At 37.6% G+C, this 20,913-nt stretch overlaps 1 protein-coding gene across 1 annotated transcript in view; it reads right to left on the bottom strand.

The window, feature by feature from the left end:
* Nucleotides 1-356: 356 nt before the first annotated feature.
* Nucleotides 357-20,913, bottom strand: part of fbxo9 (F-box protein 9) — a 51,315-nt gene continuing 30,758 nt past the window's right edge. Inside the window, exons 6-13 of the mRNA XM_057342536.1 lie at nt 13,976-14,106; nt 13,778-13,892; nt 6,214-6,332; nt 6,032-6,122; nt 5,851-5,946; nt 5,667-5,760; nt 5,410-5,564; nt 357-1,224 (exon numbers count right to left, since the gene is read on the bottom strand). Coding sequence (XP_057198519.1) covers nt 1,116-1,224; nt 5,410-5,564; nt 5,667-5,760; nt 5,851-5,946; nt 6,032-6,122; nt 6,214-6,332; nt 13,778-13,892; nt 13,976-14,106 — 910 coding nt within the window. The 3' untranslated portion in view covers nt 357-1,115. The remainder of the gene's footprint in view (nt 1,225-5,409; nt 5,565-5,666; nt 5,761-5,850; nt 5,947-6,031; nt 6,123-6,213; nt 6,333-13,777; nt 13,893-13,975; nt 14,107-20,913) is intronic.

Raw genomic sequence — 20,913 nt, 5'->3', positions numbered from 1 at the left:
ATGTGACATTAAAAGTGATTCGATTTAATTTTGACATACTGTACAAATCTGCGGTTACATTCATATTTCCTCTTTTCTCCTGGTGTCAAAATATTGTTTCATGAATGAATTAATTTACTGTATGTTGTTTTCACTTTTTTGAGAGACTAAAAACAAATGCTTACACTGTGTAATGAAGCAGTTTTATTCACTCTGTCACCCTTCATTTTGTCTGCTCATTTAGAAACAATTTGTCTAATATCTTATTCACCACATATATAGATATTACAATAATACAATGTTCCAATGCGGTAAATTCATTGGTTCTTTATTTAATTGTACTCAGTTATAACACAAACACAGAGTAAAATTATGAGATCTTTCTGGATGTCTTTTTTTTGTCAGTGGGAGCCGATTACGTTCCGGTTATATCTGTTATCTATATCACACACTAGATCTGTTTGTGGAAGGATGTTTGTTTCAACAGACATTCCAACAGGTGGTTGAGAAAAGGGGCGTTGCTATTACAATAATGTGAAAATTATGCATATCCTGTTAGAAAGCTGCTCTATAGCGGTCTCTTGTATGGGTACTCTTAATCACTTCTATACTTTAAAGTGAACATGGATTCATTGTTTGATAGTGAAAAGTTGGCATTACATTAAAGAAGCCAGAGGTACACACTTGAATGTAAAGTTATGAAAATATGATTAGTTTTGGAATAACATGTACTGATGAATTGTGCAAAATAAGCTCAGTCGTGCATATTTATAAAGTAAATAGGGTCAATTTTATTATGATGTTAACTTTCAGAATTAGACAGCATAATTTACCTACATTTACATACATGTATTTAAATGAAAACCAGCAAACACAATCCAGCTCATTTATTTGTCTGATGCAGTTGCAGGTAGACATATTCAGGAAATTCACAGAAACAAACTGAACATTCATTATATATATATTTATATATATTGTTTACTATGCTTTATAATAAGATTGTGACAGATCTTAATCTATACACAAAAACAAAACTTAGTGTTTTTAGCTACAGTTAAGACTATAGGAATCTAAAAAGTCACACCATTCTTTTACATTGATAAGAAAAAGCTGGAAGCAGTGAGAAGTGGGTCTTCCTACAGCGGATGCTCGGAAAAGGCTGTGTAGCTCTTTACTCGTGCAAAAAACAGAGGTGTGTACATTTTGTCCACATCAAATGCAGTGACGACCGTCTCTCCAGTTGATCTGTGTGAAGAAACATGAAAAGAATTGAACGTACTGTAACAAAGCATAAAACATGTCAACAGCAGCTCATACTGCTGAATTGTATCATAGTAATACTGGATTGTGGCATTTAAATATTTACAATAGAGATGCACAAAAATTAAAATTCTTGGCCGAAGCCGAATAAAAATGAAACACTTTACTGAAGGCCTAATAAAAATGAAACACTTTACTGAAGGCCGAATACCGAACATGGCTTTTCGTATGTCTTTTAAGCCAATTTTTCACAATTGCATAAACTGAATGGTCGAAATGTGCTTTTTATATTTTGTCTTGCTTTCCAATATAATACAACATAAATTAAAATAAAATTGAGCAAAACAAGTAGGCTAAATTAAAACAGAAAAATCGAGCCCTCTCCCTTCTAGAATAGCCGAAATTAGGCCTATGACTGACTGCTGAAAGAATGCACTGCACTCCCCTACAACAAAACACTGAATTAAAAAGTGTCATTCGACATTATAAACTAAAAATATGAATAAACGAAAACTGTAGGAAATATGCTACGCTGCAAAATGATTTAAAGTAAAAAAAACATCCATGCAAGCAATTCTGATTGACAACCATTTCAGTTAACGTCTCTCATCCAAACTACCCCACAAAAGCTGACTGTCCTCTAAGGTGCATTCGTGGCCGGCCCGGGCTGCACAGAACATACTTTGACAAGTTGTTTAGTACAGGGAACTGTGTGCACGCAACCACTGTAGGATGTCAAAGGATGTCGCGAGCGGTGGGGCTACTGTCAGACCACCCGCTCCAGTCTGATGTACACAAGTTAAAGACGCTTTCATTCAGATATGTATTCCGCCGCGGCAAGCTGTGTCTTTCTCTGACACTTTAAAATGCTCCACACACTGCCGACACATTTGCTACATTAATAAAGCGCACGCGCGTCGCTCTCTCTCTGCGCTCGTTGCTGCTTGATCATATCACATGTCGTGTTTAGTAAATTTATTCGGCCATTTCACTTATTCGGCTGAACACCAAACATTCTGTACACACACTTCACTAATTTTCGAGAGTGAAAACTGCATTTTACTACCGAATTAACTCTCGAAAAATGCAGGTAGTGACAACCGCATTTACAGAAATACCACGTAGTGTGTACGGAATCGAAGAACTAGTTGTTATGCTTAACTTTTTTGACATCGAGCAAGTCATGCACTTATTTTCCTCATTCTTGCATTTTTTAAAACCGAAAGCAAAATGTCAGACGCTCATTCGCTTCGGATGGACACTAGGGTTGTCACGGTAACATAAACATGTCTTACTATACTATACCAGCTGAAGTATCTCGATACCAAGTAGTATCACGATGCTGTGCCATATAATTCAAATCTATACAAAAAACACAAATTTAGATTAAACATTTTGTATTTACTATAGTAAACTGTATTATACTTTGCACTAGAATATGTTGTTGTATTAACTGTAGTAATTGGATAAATTGTAGCAAATACATTTACATTTAGTCATTTGTAAATACTATAAATACTGTAGTATACTTAAATATTTACTATGATAAGACTCAAAAACACTAGTATCTATGAGTTTTAGTAGTTTACTGTAGTAAATACTAAAGTACACTAGATCATTTTTCACGTAGGAACTGATTCAAATGTTGGACAAATTTAATTGATACAGCAGTCTTTATAAAGGGAAATATTAGGCTTACTTTAAATGCAGAACTAAAACGGCCAGTAGTTGGCGTCAATTTTCCACTGAGTTAGTGAATCATTTAACCAACTTGCTCAAATCGCCAATTTGAATCATCAACTCGCCCGAGACATTCAAAACACACAGTGGCGTAACTTTGTTTTGAAAAGTGGTGGGGACAAAGACGACACAAACAATACTTTAATAAATTGTTTCTGTAAGAACTCGTTGGGAATATTCATGGACATCACAAGCGCGAAACATGTAGGTGACTCCTTTAGAAAACAGTGTAAAAAATACGCCGCTTTATCGACGGCTTCAGTGGCGTAACGTTAGTGCGAAAGACGCGTGACAAGTAATATTGACACTGCCGTGAAGCAGGTTCGAATCCGCTGATCTCACTCTTCTAAATTTTCACATCACATATCAGATCTGCTTCCATTTGTTTTTAAACTATATCATGTTTTCATCAATATATAATTTAAAGCATGTTGTGCTTTATTATATGTAAGGATGGCTGTTGCCGAACGTAATTAAACGTATTAATTCGTGATGAAACAAAAACTACTGAAACGAATGTGTGTTTTCCCCATGTTAAAAATTTGGTGTTTGACAACCCCCTGCTAATAAGGACAAACATTCAAGTATACAGGGGAAACAGATGGAAAATAATATCTTTAAAAAATCTTATTTTCACTAATTACTACGGGCATTGCCTGATAGGCTACAAATATACAACAAACTTTCTAAATTTTTTGAACTCATGAAACTACAAAGTTGTGACTTTTTCCATTTATTGGAGTTTTCTATCAAGTATCAAAATGTAATTAATCTTGCAATAGGTGATAGCAACCGCATGTCGAGAAAAATAAGGACGAATATATAGCACCAAATTGCAATTAAGCGCAAAATGTTTGGTACATGTATGACTTGAACAGCCATTTTCAAATATTTTCATAATTTTATTAAAAATAAATACCTTTACAATCTGATATGTGATAGGGAAAAAGTTCAGCAAACATCAGTCGCGAACCCAAGACGACATGAAGCAGGTAACACTTGCTTTACGCTCTACGCCACCAGAGCAGTTAAGTTTCGTGCGCCTTTCTTACATTTTGTCTATTCCAATCTGAAACTGATGGGCGGAGTTAGTATAAATAGCCTCTGCTTACAAAGCGGGTTACTTGCACGGTAAATAGACGCTCCGTATTTTTAATATCTTACAATAAGTGGTGGGGACAAAATTGACTTTGGCAAAAAGTGGTGGGGACATGACCCACCCATCCACCCGCAAATTACGCCTATGAAAACTCACATTCATTTAGGAGATAAACACCGCAAAAAGGCAGATGTAAGTGTTCAAATAAATATTAATGCGCATATGCAACATTAACTACGGTACTACGATACTACTGTTTCAAAAATAGAGAGGCATCGCGGGTATTTTGAAGCTTTAGCATCACGATGCTACCGTAGCACCGGTACACCGTGCAACCCTAACGGACACGCATCATGGGAAAGATTTAGGTATACTTCTCAGAAAACGTACAAATAAAGATCATTTTAGATTTTTAATTCGGAGCATTGGGATCACTAGACGAGAGCTTATTTAACTTATTTTTATGAAGACCTCAAATTCGATTAAAAATAGATTTTTTTTACTACTTTTGCCCGTAGAGCTCAAAATTACACCATGCATTCCGACTCATGCTAGCACGGGTCACAAGTATAGAATTTATAGAAATACAATTAATAAACACGAATTTAATTAATAAATATTATATTATTATTATTAATAAAATGTATTTACACAATAAATATTTCTATAATCTGACCTATATGTAATATATGAAATTTTAAACGTTTTATGTGAACATTAGGGTGGGGACCGCATTGCCAAAGCAGGAGCACGGGTGATAAATTTGTGGCTGCTACAGTTAAAAAAAGAAGTTACATTAATAATTGCCTATTAATATTGGAAGATATTTTAATGCTTTTCAAAGAAAATAGTCTCTTATGCTTACCAATGCTGCATTTTGTATTAAAAATACAGTAACATTAATAATGAGAGATACTATTACAAATAAAAAACTTCATGTAACTATATTTTTAAACCTAATTTATGCTTGCCTCAGAATTCGTCAGATCTTAATAAAATGTTGTCGTGTGTGTGACTCCGTCCGTGCGATCGTCGAATAAATTCACTCGTGACGTGTACAAGAGCTCCAGACCTACCGATAGTCAGAATTCGTACCGTGTACACCCGCCTTTAGTGATTTCACTCCCGCATTTAAATGCAGTTGTCACTCCCGAAACTTTGGAGTGTGTGTGTGTACGTTGGCCATAATGAAGTACAATATGTAGTTTGACATTGAATGTTTAGCAAGTGTACAGAATTTGTCATTTTAGGAAAAGCTATTTCTTTCAGCAACCAATTGATATCAGGTAAACTTCCATTCTGCTGCATTATAACTAAAATGTGCCAGATACCTGTAGGTGATGTAACAAGAATGGTGGATCCACACCAGCTTACTGAAACGCTGGCACCCTCCAGAGGATAACTGCAGTCCTACATGAAAGGAGCGCTCTCCCTCCGGCACAGGGTTCCGCCTGCAGAACCGGCTCCTCTGATAGTCTGCCACCTTCTGTTGAAAGATGACCTTTCAATGAATTTTGTTTGTAAAAATACTAAACTAATAGAATAGCACCGGTGGGAAAGAAGGCAACTTCTTAACGGGCAAACCAACCTCCTCTTTTCTCTTGGAGACAACAACATACACTTTGGTTTGATTGTCCGTATCCTGGGACAGCCGATAATGGCCAAACAATGTGGAGTCAATCCTGTGGAAATGAAAGACATGATACCAGCCGCTCAAGATTTTAAGGCATGCAACAAGAAACTAGGCTCATAATTTAAAAATGGAAACATACCTGGGGTTCTTGCTGCGCAATCTTGGAACTGTGGCCAAAGGGTCTTCGGGTGTGGTCAACATTATCACCTGACCATCAGGGAAGAAGCGCAGGTACCTGAAACATCAAGTTTTGTGAAACCCTGACAGTATTTAAGTATTTCAGTTTGAGTCCTACGAGACAAAAAAAGATGACAGCTCACCTGTAGTACTCTACCTGGTGCCAAGCCCTGTAGAAGCCATCAAGAGACTCTTCACCCTGACGGATGTATGATGTTTTACTGATGTAAACACCTGCATTAAACCAAAGGTGCCTTTTTAGGTGCTGTATGTGCTTCATACTTCACAGTCCAGGAGTTGCACATTATCAAACACGGATGCTTACCATCAAAGCGTACACGTGGTCTCTCCAAAAACATCTCTCTCCAGGATAAAAATGGCAGCATTTTGGTGCAGCTCCGCCCCCACACTCTCAAACAGGCAGACCGCCAAATCTCAGGGTCCCTGCAAAATGACACCAACATTTATACTTCACATTTTTCCATCAGACTCACTGTATTGCCATGGGGTGCATGTAACTGCATCTGGCGCTGTGCAGATCAGTTGGTGTATCTTAACCCTCATATGGTCCTCGTTTCCTGTTTACACTACTGGTATTTGGGGTCAGTATGACCCCAACAATCAATGAAGTAATTGTAAAAAATATATACATTTTTAATGATAAAACTAATAATTTAAAATAAAAACTATCATTTTTTTTGTTTACTTCACATCGCCCAAAACACAGCATTAATGTATAGATGAGAAGTACTTTTGTACCTATTTACCACAACATTCCTCAACCAGGGCTCTAGACCAATTTGGTCTCACATGCGACTTGATTTCTCAATGGTGCGACTAAGAAAAATCTGAGGTCGCACCGGTGCGACCAGCCGTTCGAGGGAGAAAAAAAGTCTCCGCGACTCTGAAAGTCTCCCTGTGATTCAACAACAGACACACATTAGGCCCATATCATGGTCTAAACCAATCAGAGATAGTGAAGGGCGGACCGCCCCTCTGATTGGCCGTGGTCCAGATTTTCCTGTAAGTGTGTGTACCAGAGGTCGTGTTAACCGAAAATTCTGTCATTGACAAAAAATGTTTACCAGTGACGGAAAAATCTGAAGGCCGTTCGTACGTCCTTCAGCTATTTTGACGGATTACAATGAGGGCAATTTGTAACTCCCCGTTTCCCTTCATTAGAGCGTGATATGCTCGCGAAGGGACGTGCGTGTTTTCACCCGTCATTGTTACTGACTAGACATGTGATGCGATCTGAGAAAACCAGTCGGATGTCGCGCTGAGATGCGGAAAAGACAGTTCACCTATCAAAGTAAACTACATAACATGAAGAATGAAGGAGGATCAATGCACATTTCCCGCCAGTCCTGTGTAAACTACGGCATGCAAAGTTTTTTTCATACAATGTTTTCGTGAGATGGCGGAGCTCCCCGTCTGCAGCACCGGGAGTTATCGCTGCTCATGCGAGCCGGACCGCAATCGCAAAACATACAAGGGATGATCAAAAGTCCAGACACTATGCACATGATAAACAAGGTAAAACTTGCTTCACTGCTTATTAGTTGTTGTCCGTAATGTTTGCTAGTTTCCTCGTGTATTGATAACGGCAGAGCTCTCGTTCTTTAAGTGTGCCCTGCACCATTTTCCTTACTTTCGTTTTATTCAAACGGTTTTGTACAGTATTTTTAGACTTCAACACTAGGAAATGTTTTTTTATTAAATTGTTATTAGAGTAAGTCTTATACTACTCTAAAGTGACTTTTACTTGTGATACTGGACTGTTGTGCTTTTATTTTCATCACTTTAAACCCGTTTTTCTCCAAATTCCGTTCCTGAAAATCCTAGCGCTTCAGCCGACCTCAGCCATAACTTTTGTTACATACGTACAATGAGCAAAATAAAAACTGATTTGAAAAGGGCTTGGTATCAAAAACTGTAATATATAAATTTGCACCATGTGTTGGGTTTTCCCAGATCAAATCACATATGAACATAAACATTAAAACAATAAATATATAGATGAATATAAACAACAATGGCTTTATTGGGCATTCAGTTGTATTAAAATTCAACAAGTTCCGAGACGCAAGTACAGCGTGATGACGTCACGAACATACCAATTACCACCTAACGCCACCTTGCACCATAGTGACGGGTAATAATGATATATAATAATTATGACGGATTTTTGATGAGCCTGTCAGTCAAAATGACGGACAATAAAAAAAGTCTAGCGCAACCTGGTGTGTACGTGTGAAAATGCGTGTGCTGCAGTCAGACAGAGAGGTGAGGAGCCTATAGGTCCGTCAGTTAAACAGAGTGTATGTATGAGAGAAGATGAAAAGAACGATTGACAACTTTTTCGTGAATAATGTTAAGTTAAGGCCTGATCCGTCCGAAAATCATAAGCAATGCTCTCACACGGAGCCATCAACCTCCCAGGTTATGTCAAGCCCTGGTCCATTTATCTTGAGATGTTTTAAGTTTCAGTTCAGTGAAGCACTTTAAGCACCAACACTTTTCAGTAAGTTACCTTTCTTGTAGAATTGTGCTTCAAATAAAGAACTTTATGTTGACCAGATTGTTAGTTAATCATTTTAAAGTCAATTTTGCCTATATGGACAGCGATTTAAAAAGAAATGAACTGGTAAAACTAACTTTTGTGCTGGTGCACCTAAGAAGGAAAATTAGGCGCACCAATGCAACCAGTGCAAAAAGTTAGTCAAGAGCCCTGTCAACTACTGTATACTATTAGCTTGAATGTGAAATATTACATTTTTATGAAAAAATCATTTAAATGATTATCCAAATTTAATTTGAGTTTTTTCTGGATATTGATCTAGGTCTTAGGTGTATAATTCTGCCATCTGCTGATTAGAGATAAACCTAAAAGGATTACAGCAATTAAATAAAATGTTTTGACCAGCGGAGGGCCATAGAGAGCCATTAATTTTACTGGATGTGGCCAACTGCTCGTATCACAACTTTTGTGATACATTTAGTCACTTTATGTATATATAAACGTTAGAAAAGAGATTAAAAATAAATATTCTTTCAAATAGCCAAATTTTTGTAGTTTTTGATGCATTTTGAAACTTCAGCTTTGTAACTCATGCTGCTGAAGATCTCCCTGGCCCCTGTGGAGGTGTGTGTGTGTGTGAGTATATGTGTGTTCATGTTTATATATCCCGGTGGGGACCTAAACTGAATGCACACCAACACATGGGGAAACTGTGGTCCCCATGGGCAAAAAAGCTTATAAATTATACAGAACAATATATTTTTTAAATCTAAAAATGCAAAATGTTTTCTACGATCTTTAGGTTTAGGGGTAGGAATAGGGGATAGAATATACAGTTTGTACAGTATAAAAAACATTACGGCTATGGACTGTCCCCACGGAGATAATAAACCAGATGTGTGTGTGTGTGTGTGCGAGAGAGTGTGTGTGTGTGTGTGTGTGCGAGAGAGTGTAAGTGCATTTTGAACTGTCAGCTTTGTGATTTTGTGGAGGTGTGTGTGTGTGTGTGTGTGTGTGTGTGCGCGTGAACATGTCTTTTCTGCATAGCATATGTGCTCTAGTACCAGGCCTTCTGTATGTACATTTTCAGATTTATGCCGGATTTATAGATTTTTTTTGTTTTACAAATGAAAAAAAAATTTTTTCATATTGACCCCAAGGAGAGGTTGAGGGTTAAGTATTACAGGAGAGTGATCTAACAGTACTGCTTTCAAATCTCTCGCGGTTACTGCTCTGGTAGTGAAACCAGAAACCAAGGATAACGCAGACATGACGCTATTGACATGCCATGTTGAAATGTAACGAGGAGGTAGGTGACGGGGAATTTCTCTGAATTTAAGCATTGTTGGAAACGATTGGGATAATGCAAGTACACACAGTGCTTGATGTGGGCAAGTACGCACTTCTATATTTTAATCTTTAGCGTACCTTCATTTTTTCTTGCGTACCTGCACTTCTCACATGTTGCCTGTACTTTACCACTCCGAGTCAGAGTGTCATTGTGTGGGTGATTAATAGTGATGAAATCTCACTGCAGGGAGAGAGCGTTTATGATTCGTTCCAGACAACTGGGATTTCGGATATTTCCACCTCAAACCCAGAAATAAATGTCTGGAAAGGCACTCGAAGTCGAATTTGGGCCCTCTGAACTCTCAGATCGATTAACCCTGGCCTCAGGAAGACGCGTCATTTTAAGTCACGCCCAAGATGCTTCCAGTGAGATTAGCGCGGAGCCAGAGATACATTTACATTTAGCAGACACACTTATTATAGGGAGATGGAAGGGTCTGTAATACTTCCAGTTAGGGCTGTGTATTGGCAAGTGCCTCCCGATACGATACATATCACATGGGTCACGATACAATACATTGGTATGTATTCCGATACGATACAATTTGCGATATATTGCAATACTTTAAATAGAAAATGTAAAAAGTAGAGCTAGAAATACAACATGCTGTGCACCACCTGGGGTTTTCTGTAAGGATAAGTGAAAAAACATCCCTTACCTCTGCAGAGTGGCCATGATTTGAGATGCATGGACCTTTAGATTTGAGGTTTGGGTTCCTAAACTGTGGATTGCGCCCCTCAAGTGGGTAGCACAGGGGAATAAGGTGGGTTACGTCACAGTCAGTTGGCTGTTGTGGTGCATTACAGTTAAAACAATGAACATGGGCAGTATAAACCCCCTGGTTCATCCGTGCTGTAAATGCGCTGGTGTCACATCCGTGAAAGCACAATAAATGTCATTGTTACTTTTCTTAAAGGAGTCATATTGCACGGCTAAAACGAATATTATTGTTTGTTTTAGATGTAACGCAATGTGCATACACCATTTAAAGTTTAAAAAACGTTGTATTTTCCACATGCCGTGCATGTTTGTATCTCCTCTTTGCCCCGCCTCTCTGAAACGAGCTGATTTTTTACAAAGCTCATCGCTCTGAAAAGCGAGGTGTGCTATGATTGGCCAGTTCACCAGTGCGTAGTGATTGGTCAAATACTGCAAGCATTTCACGGAAATGTAACGCCTCTTACCATATTCGGAACATCAGGTTCCAAAGCAATTGTACTGACAGGTGATACAATAAGATTTACAATTACGCCCACCTTAACTACGTGTAGATTTGGGCGGTCTTAGTCAAATCATGTTACAAAGTTACGTAGATTCACCGGGGTGTGGTTACACAAGGCGTTTCAGGCAAGTCTGGTTGAGCATTCCCTTTTAGATAGAATGCATCTTTTGTTCCCACACTTTCATTTGTGCAATTTTACGTGTCTAATACATTCATGGGCAACTTATAACACACCAAAAACACAGAAAAACACGTACTTCCGCCATATGACCCCTTTAATAAACTTTTTGTCTAACTTTTTGAGAAATAAGGTCGCACTCTAGAGCCCTGTGGGCAGTATAAAACCCCTGCTTCATCCGTGCTGTAAATGTGCTGGTCATCAATAAATGTCATTGTTACTTTTCTTAATAAACTGTTTGTCTAATGCACTGCAGTAGCCAAGTGACTTGTGTCATGACTTGCGAAGCCTATAAACAGCATTATTTTATATAACTCATTACTCCATTACTTATTTTGAAAATCAAAGCACACCCACACATCAGCTCGAAGCGTTCTTATATTTTTCGCCATGCTCGCTTCCACTTACTTTTGGCCGTATGTATATGACATGATTTAAAAAAATTATAGTATAATTATAGATAGTAGAGGTATCACTATCGATACACTACCAAAAAAAAAAAGACTGCGATAGTTACATGTATCGATATTTTTGCACAGCCCTACTTCCAGTTGGAGAAAGCGTAACGGCTAACAACTTACATTGACATCCCTTAAAAAATCTAGCCTCTGTCTCCTTTCCTGTGTTTCGCTGGAGCCACAGCATTAGCATTAGCAGTTACGCTTTTTTGGCTAAAGATTAAATGCTTTCCATCTATTGTCTTTAGCGCGGAGCTACCCAACAGATATATAAGCATAAGCATATAAGGCATAAGATATGACTGTGTGTATATGATGGATTTATTTAACAGAAGAATTCAATAGACTTCAGAACTTTTATTACAGGTAATGAAATGACTATTGTTTGGTCAAATTTGTATTTGATCTGAAAAAATAAACAGATATCTGGTTTTGTATAAATAAGATTTGTGACTCAGACAGTGGCCAGAGATTCACTGTTTCCAGTAATGCTCTTCCTAAAATGAGATTTAATACATCAGTTATTTGGCAAATGGTGCCTTTAGTAAATAAATATGTTTTACCAGCAATGTCCAAATACTGTTTTTCGTTGTAGAAATTACAAATGTGGTAATAATTTGTATATAGCAACGTGCACAAGAGAGTACAGAACTTTTTTTCCCACTTCAAGCACTGAGTACACACGTTAACAAAATATTTAACACTGCTAGTGGTTTTTGGATATTTTAATACAAAAATCGTACATGTTGTAGCTTTAAGGGATAGTTCACCCAACAATAAACATTCTTTCATCATTTACTCGTCCTCTTGTCATTCCAAACCTGTATAACTTTCTTTTTCAGAACACAAAAGAAGATATTTTAAAGAACGCTGGTAACCAAAAAACATTGACTTCCATTGTTTGAACAAAAAACAAAATATATTTCTCAAAATATATTATTTTGTGTTCCACAGAAAAGAGAGGCATATTCAGGTTTTAAATGATATGAGGATGAATAAATTATGACAGAATTTTTATTTTTGTATGAATCTCAGTCTTGAAATGTGATTTGTTTAGACCAGGGGTTGGCATGCAACCCGTGGTTCTCGAGCCGCATGTGGCTCTTCTGCCCCCCTGCTGTCTTTATAAGGCCCTGTTTATGCCTGGTAATAAGAAGCATTTTGGTCGATGCACAAGTGGACGAAAGTTTTTGACCTTTGACCACTTCTGTCCTGATTTCTTCAAGAAATATCTGAGAAAGCATACACATTTTACCCAGCCATAGACCCTAGCTGGGTTAATGCATTTGGTTATTCAGATATTCCATTCAAATAGACGAAATACTGTAAGTGCATGCAATGTACATATGAGCGCGACCGGAGAATACAGAAAAAACATACAGGGAGCAGCGGTTTTATTTCTGCTTTGTCAGATGTGAGACAGCGCTGTTCACTGTATGCGTGTGTTAGAAATGGAATGGTGAGAAAACATTCTGCTTAGTACGTTTTTCATCTTTAAACCAAACTTTTAGGTCTTTAGCCGGCATAATTTAAATCCTGTCTGGCTAACGCGCTTCTCATAATGTTTACGCATGATGCCTGTATGCGGAGAGTAGGCGGTCTCTTGTGGCTGTTCATCAAATGTGCAAAAACAAAAGCCAAAACAAATGTTCACAGAAAAAAGCTGAAGTCTAAATAATGTAGCGCGTGCAACACCGTAACGCTACTCTCATATTGCCAGGCAACACTCCCACTTCTTATACAAAAATGTATAAATTGCTTAAAATCTAATACAATAAAAACCACACTATATTGCCTCCTTGTGGTGCAACTGGGTAACTACTACTTTACATGCATAACAACCTGTGTTATAGTAATTTAAAGGTTACATATATTTTGCGGCTCCAGACAAATTTTATTTGGTGGGAGAGGCCCAAAATGGCTCTTTTGGTCGCAAAGGTTGCCGACCCGTTTTTAGATGTTCCAATAGTGATTATTATAGGACCAGAACAGCATCAGGTTGATTTACTGTTTTTTATCAAACAACATCTCTGACATGTTTTGTTATTTAAACATGCCAGGTGATTCCGCATTAAATAAAGTTATTCCTTAATAATCCATAACTTTAACCTTTGCTTTAGAAAACAAACAGCACTAATACTTTTGCCATGAAAGCTCACCTTGCACAGATATAGAATCCCCTGCACACCAGGGAAAGCTGCTCTAAGGCTCGGAGGTCCAGGTCACATGACACCACCCAGCGGAAGATATACATGAGGACCTCAAAGGGCAAAGCTGTAGACATGAAAAGACAAACTTTCAGTTCAACTGGTACAGGCTGTGAAATCCAAAGAGATGAGCTGCATTGTGAAAATTACCTGAAATATGCACCTGAGAGGTATCTGACTCAGGCTCACACAGCTTCATTGTGGCATCTCCTAGTGTCAGCTGCTGTTGGAAGTATGCAAGTAGATCATCGATCTCCCCATCATTTTCGTTATTCTCCAAGCTAAACAGATTGTGACAATAAAACATTCATCTCACACAAAAAACCTGTCAAGAATGTCACATTTATGCCTCAAAAATCAAAAGGCATACATTAAAAAAAGTGGATTAAAAACATTGTATATCAGTTTTTTGTACTGAATTACAGTAATGAGGATTATTGTTAAGATTACAAATATTATTACAAAAATGTTAACCCTAGGAAATAATACAGTCATCAGAATTTAACAACAAAATGCACTTTATGCACTCATAAAAGAGCAGTAGAGAATTTTTATTCTTTTATTCTATTAAGATTTTTATTCTTGTCATTTAAAATAAGCACTTTGACTGAGACTAATGTGTGACTGATTTAACCAGTTCACTGGAAAAAACTAAATAAATACAGCAGCAAGCAGCAAATACGGGGACAAGCCCATCAAATGGCCCAAAGGGAAATATTTTTGACATGTCAGATGATCAGATTTTGAAAACCAATACGTTGTATATACAGGAACATTTGATCAATTAAAATGCTTTTAATAACTTTTTTTAAGTTCTGTCTCCAGATTGTACATAAATGCAAATCTGAACAATTTTATAGGACTTCGGAAAAGGATTTTGGAGGATTCAATATGGCGGACAGGAAGTACAGTGGAATATGACAAGTCTGGTATCAAAGTACTCTGCTTGAGCCAACAAATATACGAATGTAAATCATTCGTATGAATGAATATTTCATATGTAATAAGCATTTTAATAAATTTTGTTATTTCTCTTTACCACTGGCCTATAACTTTACAGGTCCTCTCAGAACTTGACCTTGAACCATGCCAAGTTTTGTGGTAATTCGCAATTGCGCTCGTTAAATACTGCATTTTTTGACAAAATTCCAAACGAGCAATGCCCACAATGGCACACAGAAGAACATTGGGTATCTATCGACTCTGCATTACTAAAGGAATCAAATGAGACCACCCCCATTATTTTAGACCAAAGTTATAAGCAAAAATAAAAAGATTTGTAACTGGTTCATTCGGTGGCACTGTGCTGAAAATGTGTGTTACCTCAGGTCATGATTGTGATGACATGTACTAAGTTTCTTGTCAATACATGGAAGTTTGGGATAGATAAAGCATCAAATCAATTTTGCCGTGCTCACCGTAGAATTTGTTGACGCGCTACATGACAACCGATTAGACAATCAAAAATATTTTAATAACTTTTTGTCAGCAGTGTCTCTAGATGCTGCATGCCAAATTTAACAATTTGTATATCTATGGACCATTCGGTGGTGCTGTGTTCAAACTGTGTGTTACCTCAGGTCATGACTGTGATGACATGTACTAAGTTTCTTGTCAATACTATTGTGCATAATTCTGATCATTTTGTGCATATATGCACTTTTGGGCATAATTCTGATCATTTTGTGCATATATGCACTTTTGGGCTCTGTTGTACACCCCACTATTAAGAAGTATTCATAGGAATGATATTACCATAGATGTGTTAATAATCAGACCAATAACTATTATACAAGTGAATTATTTTGTGCATATATGCACTTTTGGGCTCTGTTGTACATCCCACTTATAAGAAGTATTCATAGGAATGATATTACCATAGATGTGTTAATAATCAGACCAATAACTATTATACAAGTGAATATATGAAGATGATTTAATGATTTAATGACATAATCAGTATACTTAAACATTGATTGAGTGTTGTTTGAACATATAAGTATATATTAATCATTATAACCAAGTATAGAACAGATTTCAGCAATATAAAATTCAGTGATGTCTTTGAGATCTGTTTAAGGCCTGACCTAGATAAAGTTCAGAAGGTTGAACATGTTGTTCACTTTGTGGCCTGAAAACTGGTACCAACTGGAAAACTTATTTTTAAAAACCAAGTGAAGGCCGACATTCCACTATTAGATACAAACCTTGTTGCCTAGAAAATAATAGTGGCAGACAAGAATGATTGGATAATAAAAAATAAAAGATAAAGGGAATTTACCTGATTGGTTTAGGAAAGCACCTCCTTTCCTAAGTTTCACTATAACTACAGACTGGAAAACACTAAGTTTTCAGATGACTGGGGACATCTCACTTTGTTTGGCCTGATCAAATAAAGTTAACTCCTTGACACCTGAACCTTCTTTGTCTGAGAGATTTTTTGAACTTCAAGATCGACTTTTACCACATCAATACATGGACGGTTGGGATTTGATGCTGTATCTATCTACAGCATCAAATGAATTTTGTCATGCTCACAGTAGAATTTGTTGACGCGCTACATGAGAACCGATTAGACAATCAACACATTTTTAATAACATTTTGTCAGCAGTGTGGGATTTTTAGCGACCACTAGTGGTGAGTTTGAGAATTGCAACCGATCTCTCAGTCCTCAGCTCACCCCTCCTGTCCGAAACACAACGGTGGCTGACACAGTACAAAAAGATGTTGTCGGCTGAGACGCATGTTGACGCAGGGAAGAGAGCAATCGGGCATTAGAAAGACTGTAGAGAGAGCAATGTCTTATTCATTGCATAAAAATAAAGGGTCTGTCAATTTTAAGTGTAAAAAGTAGGATTAAAGTCAGGCAGGAGCTAGGACCTTCGTTACCATTATAAAGACTTTCCAGCAGTGACGCTTAGGACCTGCGGTACTATGGTGAAGGCTTTTAGCAGAGATACTTTCCAGCAGGGAGACGTTGGAAAGAAAGATCGTATTAAAAATCATCCGAGAGGAGGTTGCTTTGATTCGGATCAGCATGTGAGTAACATTGTCTTTTCTGTTTGTTAGAACCAAGATATGTTGTTGTAATATTAGCTGGGTGTAACAGAGCAGTTTTGAGCGTCATTGTTTATCTGGAACCAGTGTGCTGCTTGTATATACTTGTGTCGTCTTCGCTTATTTTATTCAATTGCACTATTATTTGCGAGGTCTAAGTTATGACAAAGCTAAGCATTTCATGTTAGATAGTTCACCCAAAAATAAAAATTATGTCATTATTTACTCACCTTCGTGTAATTTCATACCTGTATACATTACTTTGTTTTGATGAACACAGAGAAAGATATTTGGAAGAATGTTAGCAATTTTCAGTTCTGGAACATCATTGACTACTATGTAGAAAAAATTAAATGGTAGTCAAAAGTGCCCCAGAACTGTTTGTTTTCCTAAATTCTTCATAACATCTAATTTTGAGTTCAAAGAACACTGTTGTTAGTGGATGATGTCCCAGAACTGAAGATTGCTAACATTCGTCCCAAATATCTTTCTTTGTGTTTAAGAAATTTATTCAGGTTTGAAACAACTTGAGGGTGAGTAAATGATGATAGAATTTTTAACTATATCTTTAAAATTAAATTTAAGCTTTTATCATTTGTAGCCCACAAGAGCCAACTGAATTTATCAGTCTTTCTAAATGAGCAAAGCTCATTCACATTCCATATTTTTTTTTGTGGTTCAGTGAGGTTTGAATGATTCGTTTAAATTGTTTAAACTAGGGCTGGGAAAGTTAACACGTTATTATTGTGTTAATGCATTAATTAATTAAGGTTGACAATTATTTTGTCGTACATTAACGCAGTTTTTTTTTGAAGTATTATTTTATTTCGAAAGTCCGTCGATCACTGGCTCTGAAAGGTGCAGACAAACCATGAGTCACAGAAGGGGTGGGATGTTGATCGGTACTGGCTGGGGAATGGCCTCACCACATGTCTCATCCAGTGAGAGCATTTGAGGTTGGCCTAAGACTGCTGAAGCCAGTGTTGCCAACTTGGCGACTTTTCAAAGAACTTTATCGACTTATGTTTCAAAAAGTGACTAGCGACAAATCTAGCTACTTTCTGAATAAGCCTTGGCGACTTAGCAAAACATTCCGCTTCACTTCTATTGCCCAGTGAGTTTTTGCTTTCCCAGCGCAGCACTGCCTCTCTCTGTGTCTACTCTGTTCAGTGAGCAGCAGGGAGAAGCAGCACATTCAGTTCAGACCACACTGACGCGTGAATGAGATACGCATGTACAAACAGTGTTTCCAAGAAACACTTATTGGTCTTGTTTGAGCATTTATGATTTAAAATGCGATGACTGTATGGACGCATAAACATGAACGAAAGTGACTGCTGGTGTGTAGTTTTAAACGGTCGAGTTCACTCACCATTACATCGTTTTTATTGTCTGCCAACAGAAACAGAAAAATAAGTTATTAAGAACCTATTTATTGTACATTTGGGTGTATTGTTTTAATATAATACTGCATACGACAGCTCAGAGAGTAGAGATATGAAGCAGACCGAAAGCGCTTAGCTTGTCACGTGATGACGTCAATGATATGCAAATTAGCACGTGGCGTCATCCGATGACATTTAGCGACTTTTCAGGCAGGCTTTAGCTACTTTTAATTGAAAATAGTTGGCAACACTGGCTAAATCGCTCATGAACCAGGAAAACCAGAACTGAAAAGAGAAAGGTAGCGAAATCTTACATGGACATTTCGTTTTAAATCTTTTACTGACGGCGGAGTTGATAGAACAAACGACTCCATTTTGTCTCCCCTCCTTCAGTCATGCGCTTATCTATAGAGGTGCACCGATTGACCGGCCAGAGACCGGAATCGGCCGGTTTTTCGTATGATCGGCCCGACCGGTGACCGGCCGGTCAGTCTCACATCTCGCCGATTCCAAGCCGATCTTCTGTTGCTCGTGATGCGGAATCGGCAGGTTTCACTTGTAATAAAATCGGGAAATCGGGAATCGGCAAATAAAATTGCAATCGGTGCATCTCTACATCTATCAGTGCCCTTGCCCCACAAAGACGTAATATGCGTGGTTGTAAGAGGGTTATTTAATGCTGATGATAAAGCGGAAGGAAATCAATAGCCTGCAGAATACAGGCTAATACCACACGTGTACCACATGTATTACACTCGTTCACAAGTGACTGAAAAAGTCAGGAATCGAAAACAGAACCAAAATGCGCGCCTATCGAATCCCCGGTTCTAAAATGAAACCAGTTCTCGATACCCAACCCTATTGTTAAGATAAAGAAAAAAGTAGCATACAATAATTTAGTTGTTTAAAGATGTGGTTTAAATACACTTTAAAGACAGTACACTTTACGCTTTGGCCGCATTTACACCTCATGTATCAAGTGACCCAATTCCGATTTTCTCCTCCAATGTGGCACAGATCGGATATGACCCATGACCGTGTAAGCAGGAAAAAAGCACATGGATTCCGGTTTCAGGCCTCAATCATATGTGGAAATACGTGCAGTTGCGTCTGCCATGTAAGCAGACATATCGGATATTCACCCGTCATTGTGAGTTGTACATCATTAATTCCTTTCAGAGCGATGATCACGGAAAATTGTTATACAATTGCCAGGAAACAAGAGTTGAGCGAGTTTGTCAATTATTCGAAAACTAAAAAAAACTATTGGTAGGCTCTATTAAGCAAAATCATGCATGTACGTCCTAATCATCAAACTGAATCTCAAGACGAGAGAATAGCGTTGTCTGCTTTAATGCAGTTTTAAAGTTTGAAATTAATCCAAATTAAAATTCATCACAATATCAAAAATTATCAACACAAAAATACAAATGGCTTGAATAAACTTGATCGCTCAGCAACCTTTAAAACAATTAAGCCTTTTTGTTCCACACAACGGAGAAGCGCGAGTTTCTCTGCAGACACCCGCTTTACTTTTAACAGGCATCACTTGACCGAGCATTTACTGATTTATTCCTGAACAAAAACATTATAAACAACATGAACATTATGAACATACACCGACCTAAGTGATTATGTGTTGTCTTTTATTAAGTGGTTTGTCTGCATGAGCTTGTTCAAAAAATCTAAATGATAAAAAACTTTCTCAGACTTTAAAAAACATTAACGATTAAGTCATTTTTGAGCTCACATTATTTTGTACGTCATATAAATGAAAAATGCGCGGCTGTAATATCCTGTACCTTTTATATTGCAGTTGCAAAAATACCAGCTCATTTTTACTTTAAGACTCCACTGCGTTCCGTTCCGTTATAATTTGTATTGAGGCTCTGTAAAAATGCACTGAAGAAAATGGCGACCTGACAAGAGCTGAGATGATAGAGCTGGATAAAGAAGGACGCGGTCACTTGACACGTCTTCACCACAAAATTTCAAATGCTATTAGATTATTAATGATAATCTTAAAACTATAAATTACCTTATTAGTAAGTTTATTTATTTTTATTTAGCCTTGTTGTGCAAGCTCTGTGGAGCTTGTGCAGAGGCAGCAGCTTTTGCCAGAGGGGAACTGGAATCCCCTGGTTGGGCCTGGGTTCTCCTGAGTTTTTTTTTTCGATTAGAGTTTTGGGTTCCTCGCCACCATTTGCATACTGTTCTTTTGCACTATTTGCCTGGCCGGGGGGCTGCTTTAGAATTAGAATGTTAAAGTTTTACTTAATTAATATTGCATATAGGAATTTATAGTCTGTTATATTTGACCTGTGCTTCTCTCTCCTTTATCTTAAATGTGCGCTCACACTGTACGTGCGTGTCTGTGTGTGTGCGTACTTGTCTGTGTACGTGTGTGTGTGCGTGCGTGCGCATCTGTGTGTGTGTCTATGTCTATGTGTGTGTTTATGTCTGTGTGTAAGTACATGTACATATTGTGTATGTGAGGTGTTTTGTATGTGGGTATGTCTGTCTTCTGTGTTTTCACCTTTTTCTTGTTTTTAAAGGTACAATTTTAATTGTTTTGCTTATGTACAGCTGCTTTGTAACAATGAAAATGGTAAAAAGCGCTATATAAATATAGTTGAGTTGAGAGT

The sequence above is a fragment of the Triplophysa rosa genome, linkage group LG9, assembly GCF_024868665.1.
Source record: "Triplophysa rosa linkage group LG9, Trosa_1v2, whole genome shotgun sequence".
NCBI classification, from domain to species: domain Eukaryota; kingdom Metazoa; phylum Chordata; class Actinopteri; order Cypriniformes; family Nemacheilidae; genus Triplophysa; species Triplophysa rosa.
This window is presented reverse-complemented; position numbering and strand designations above follow the sequence as displayed.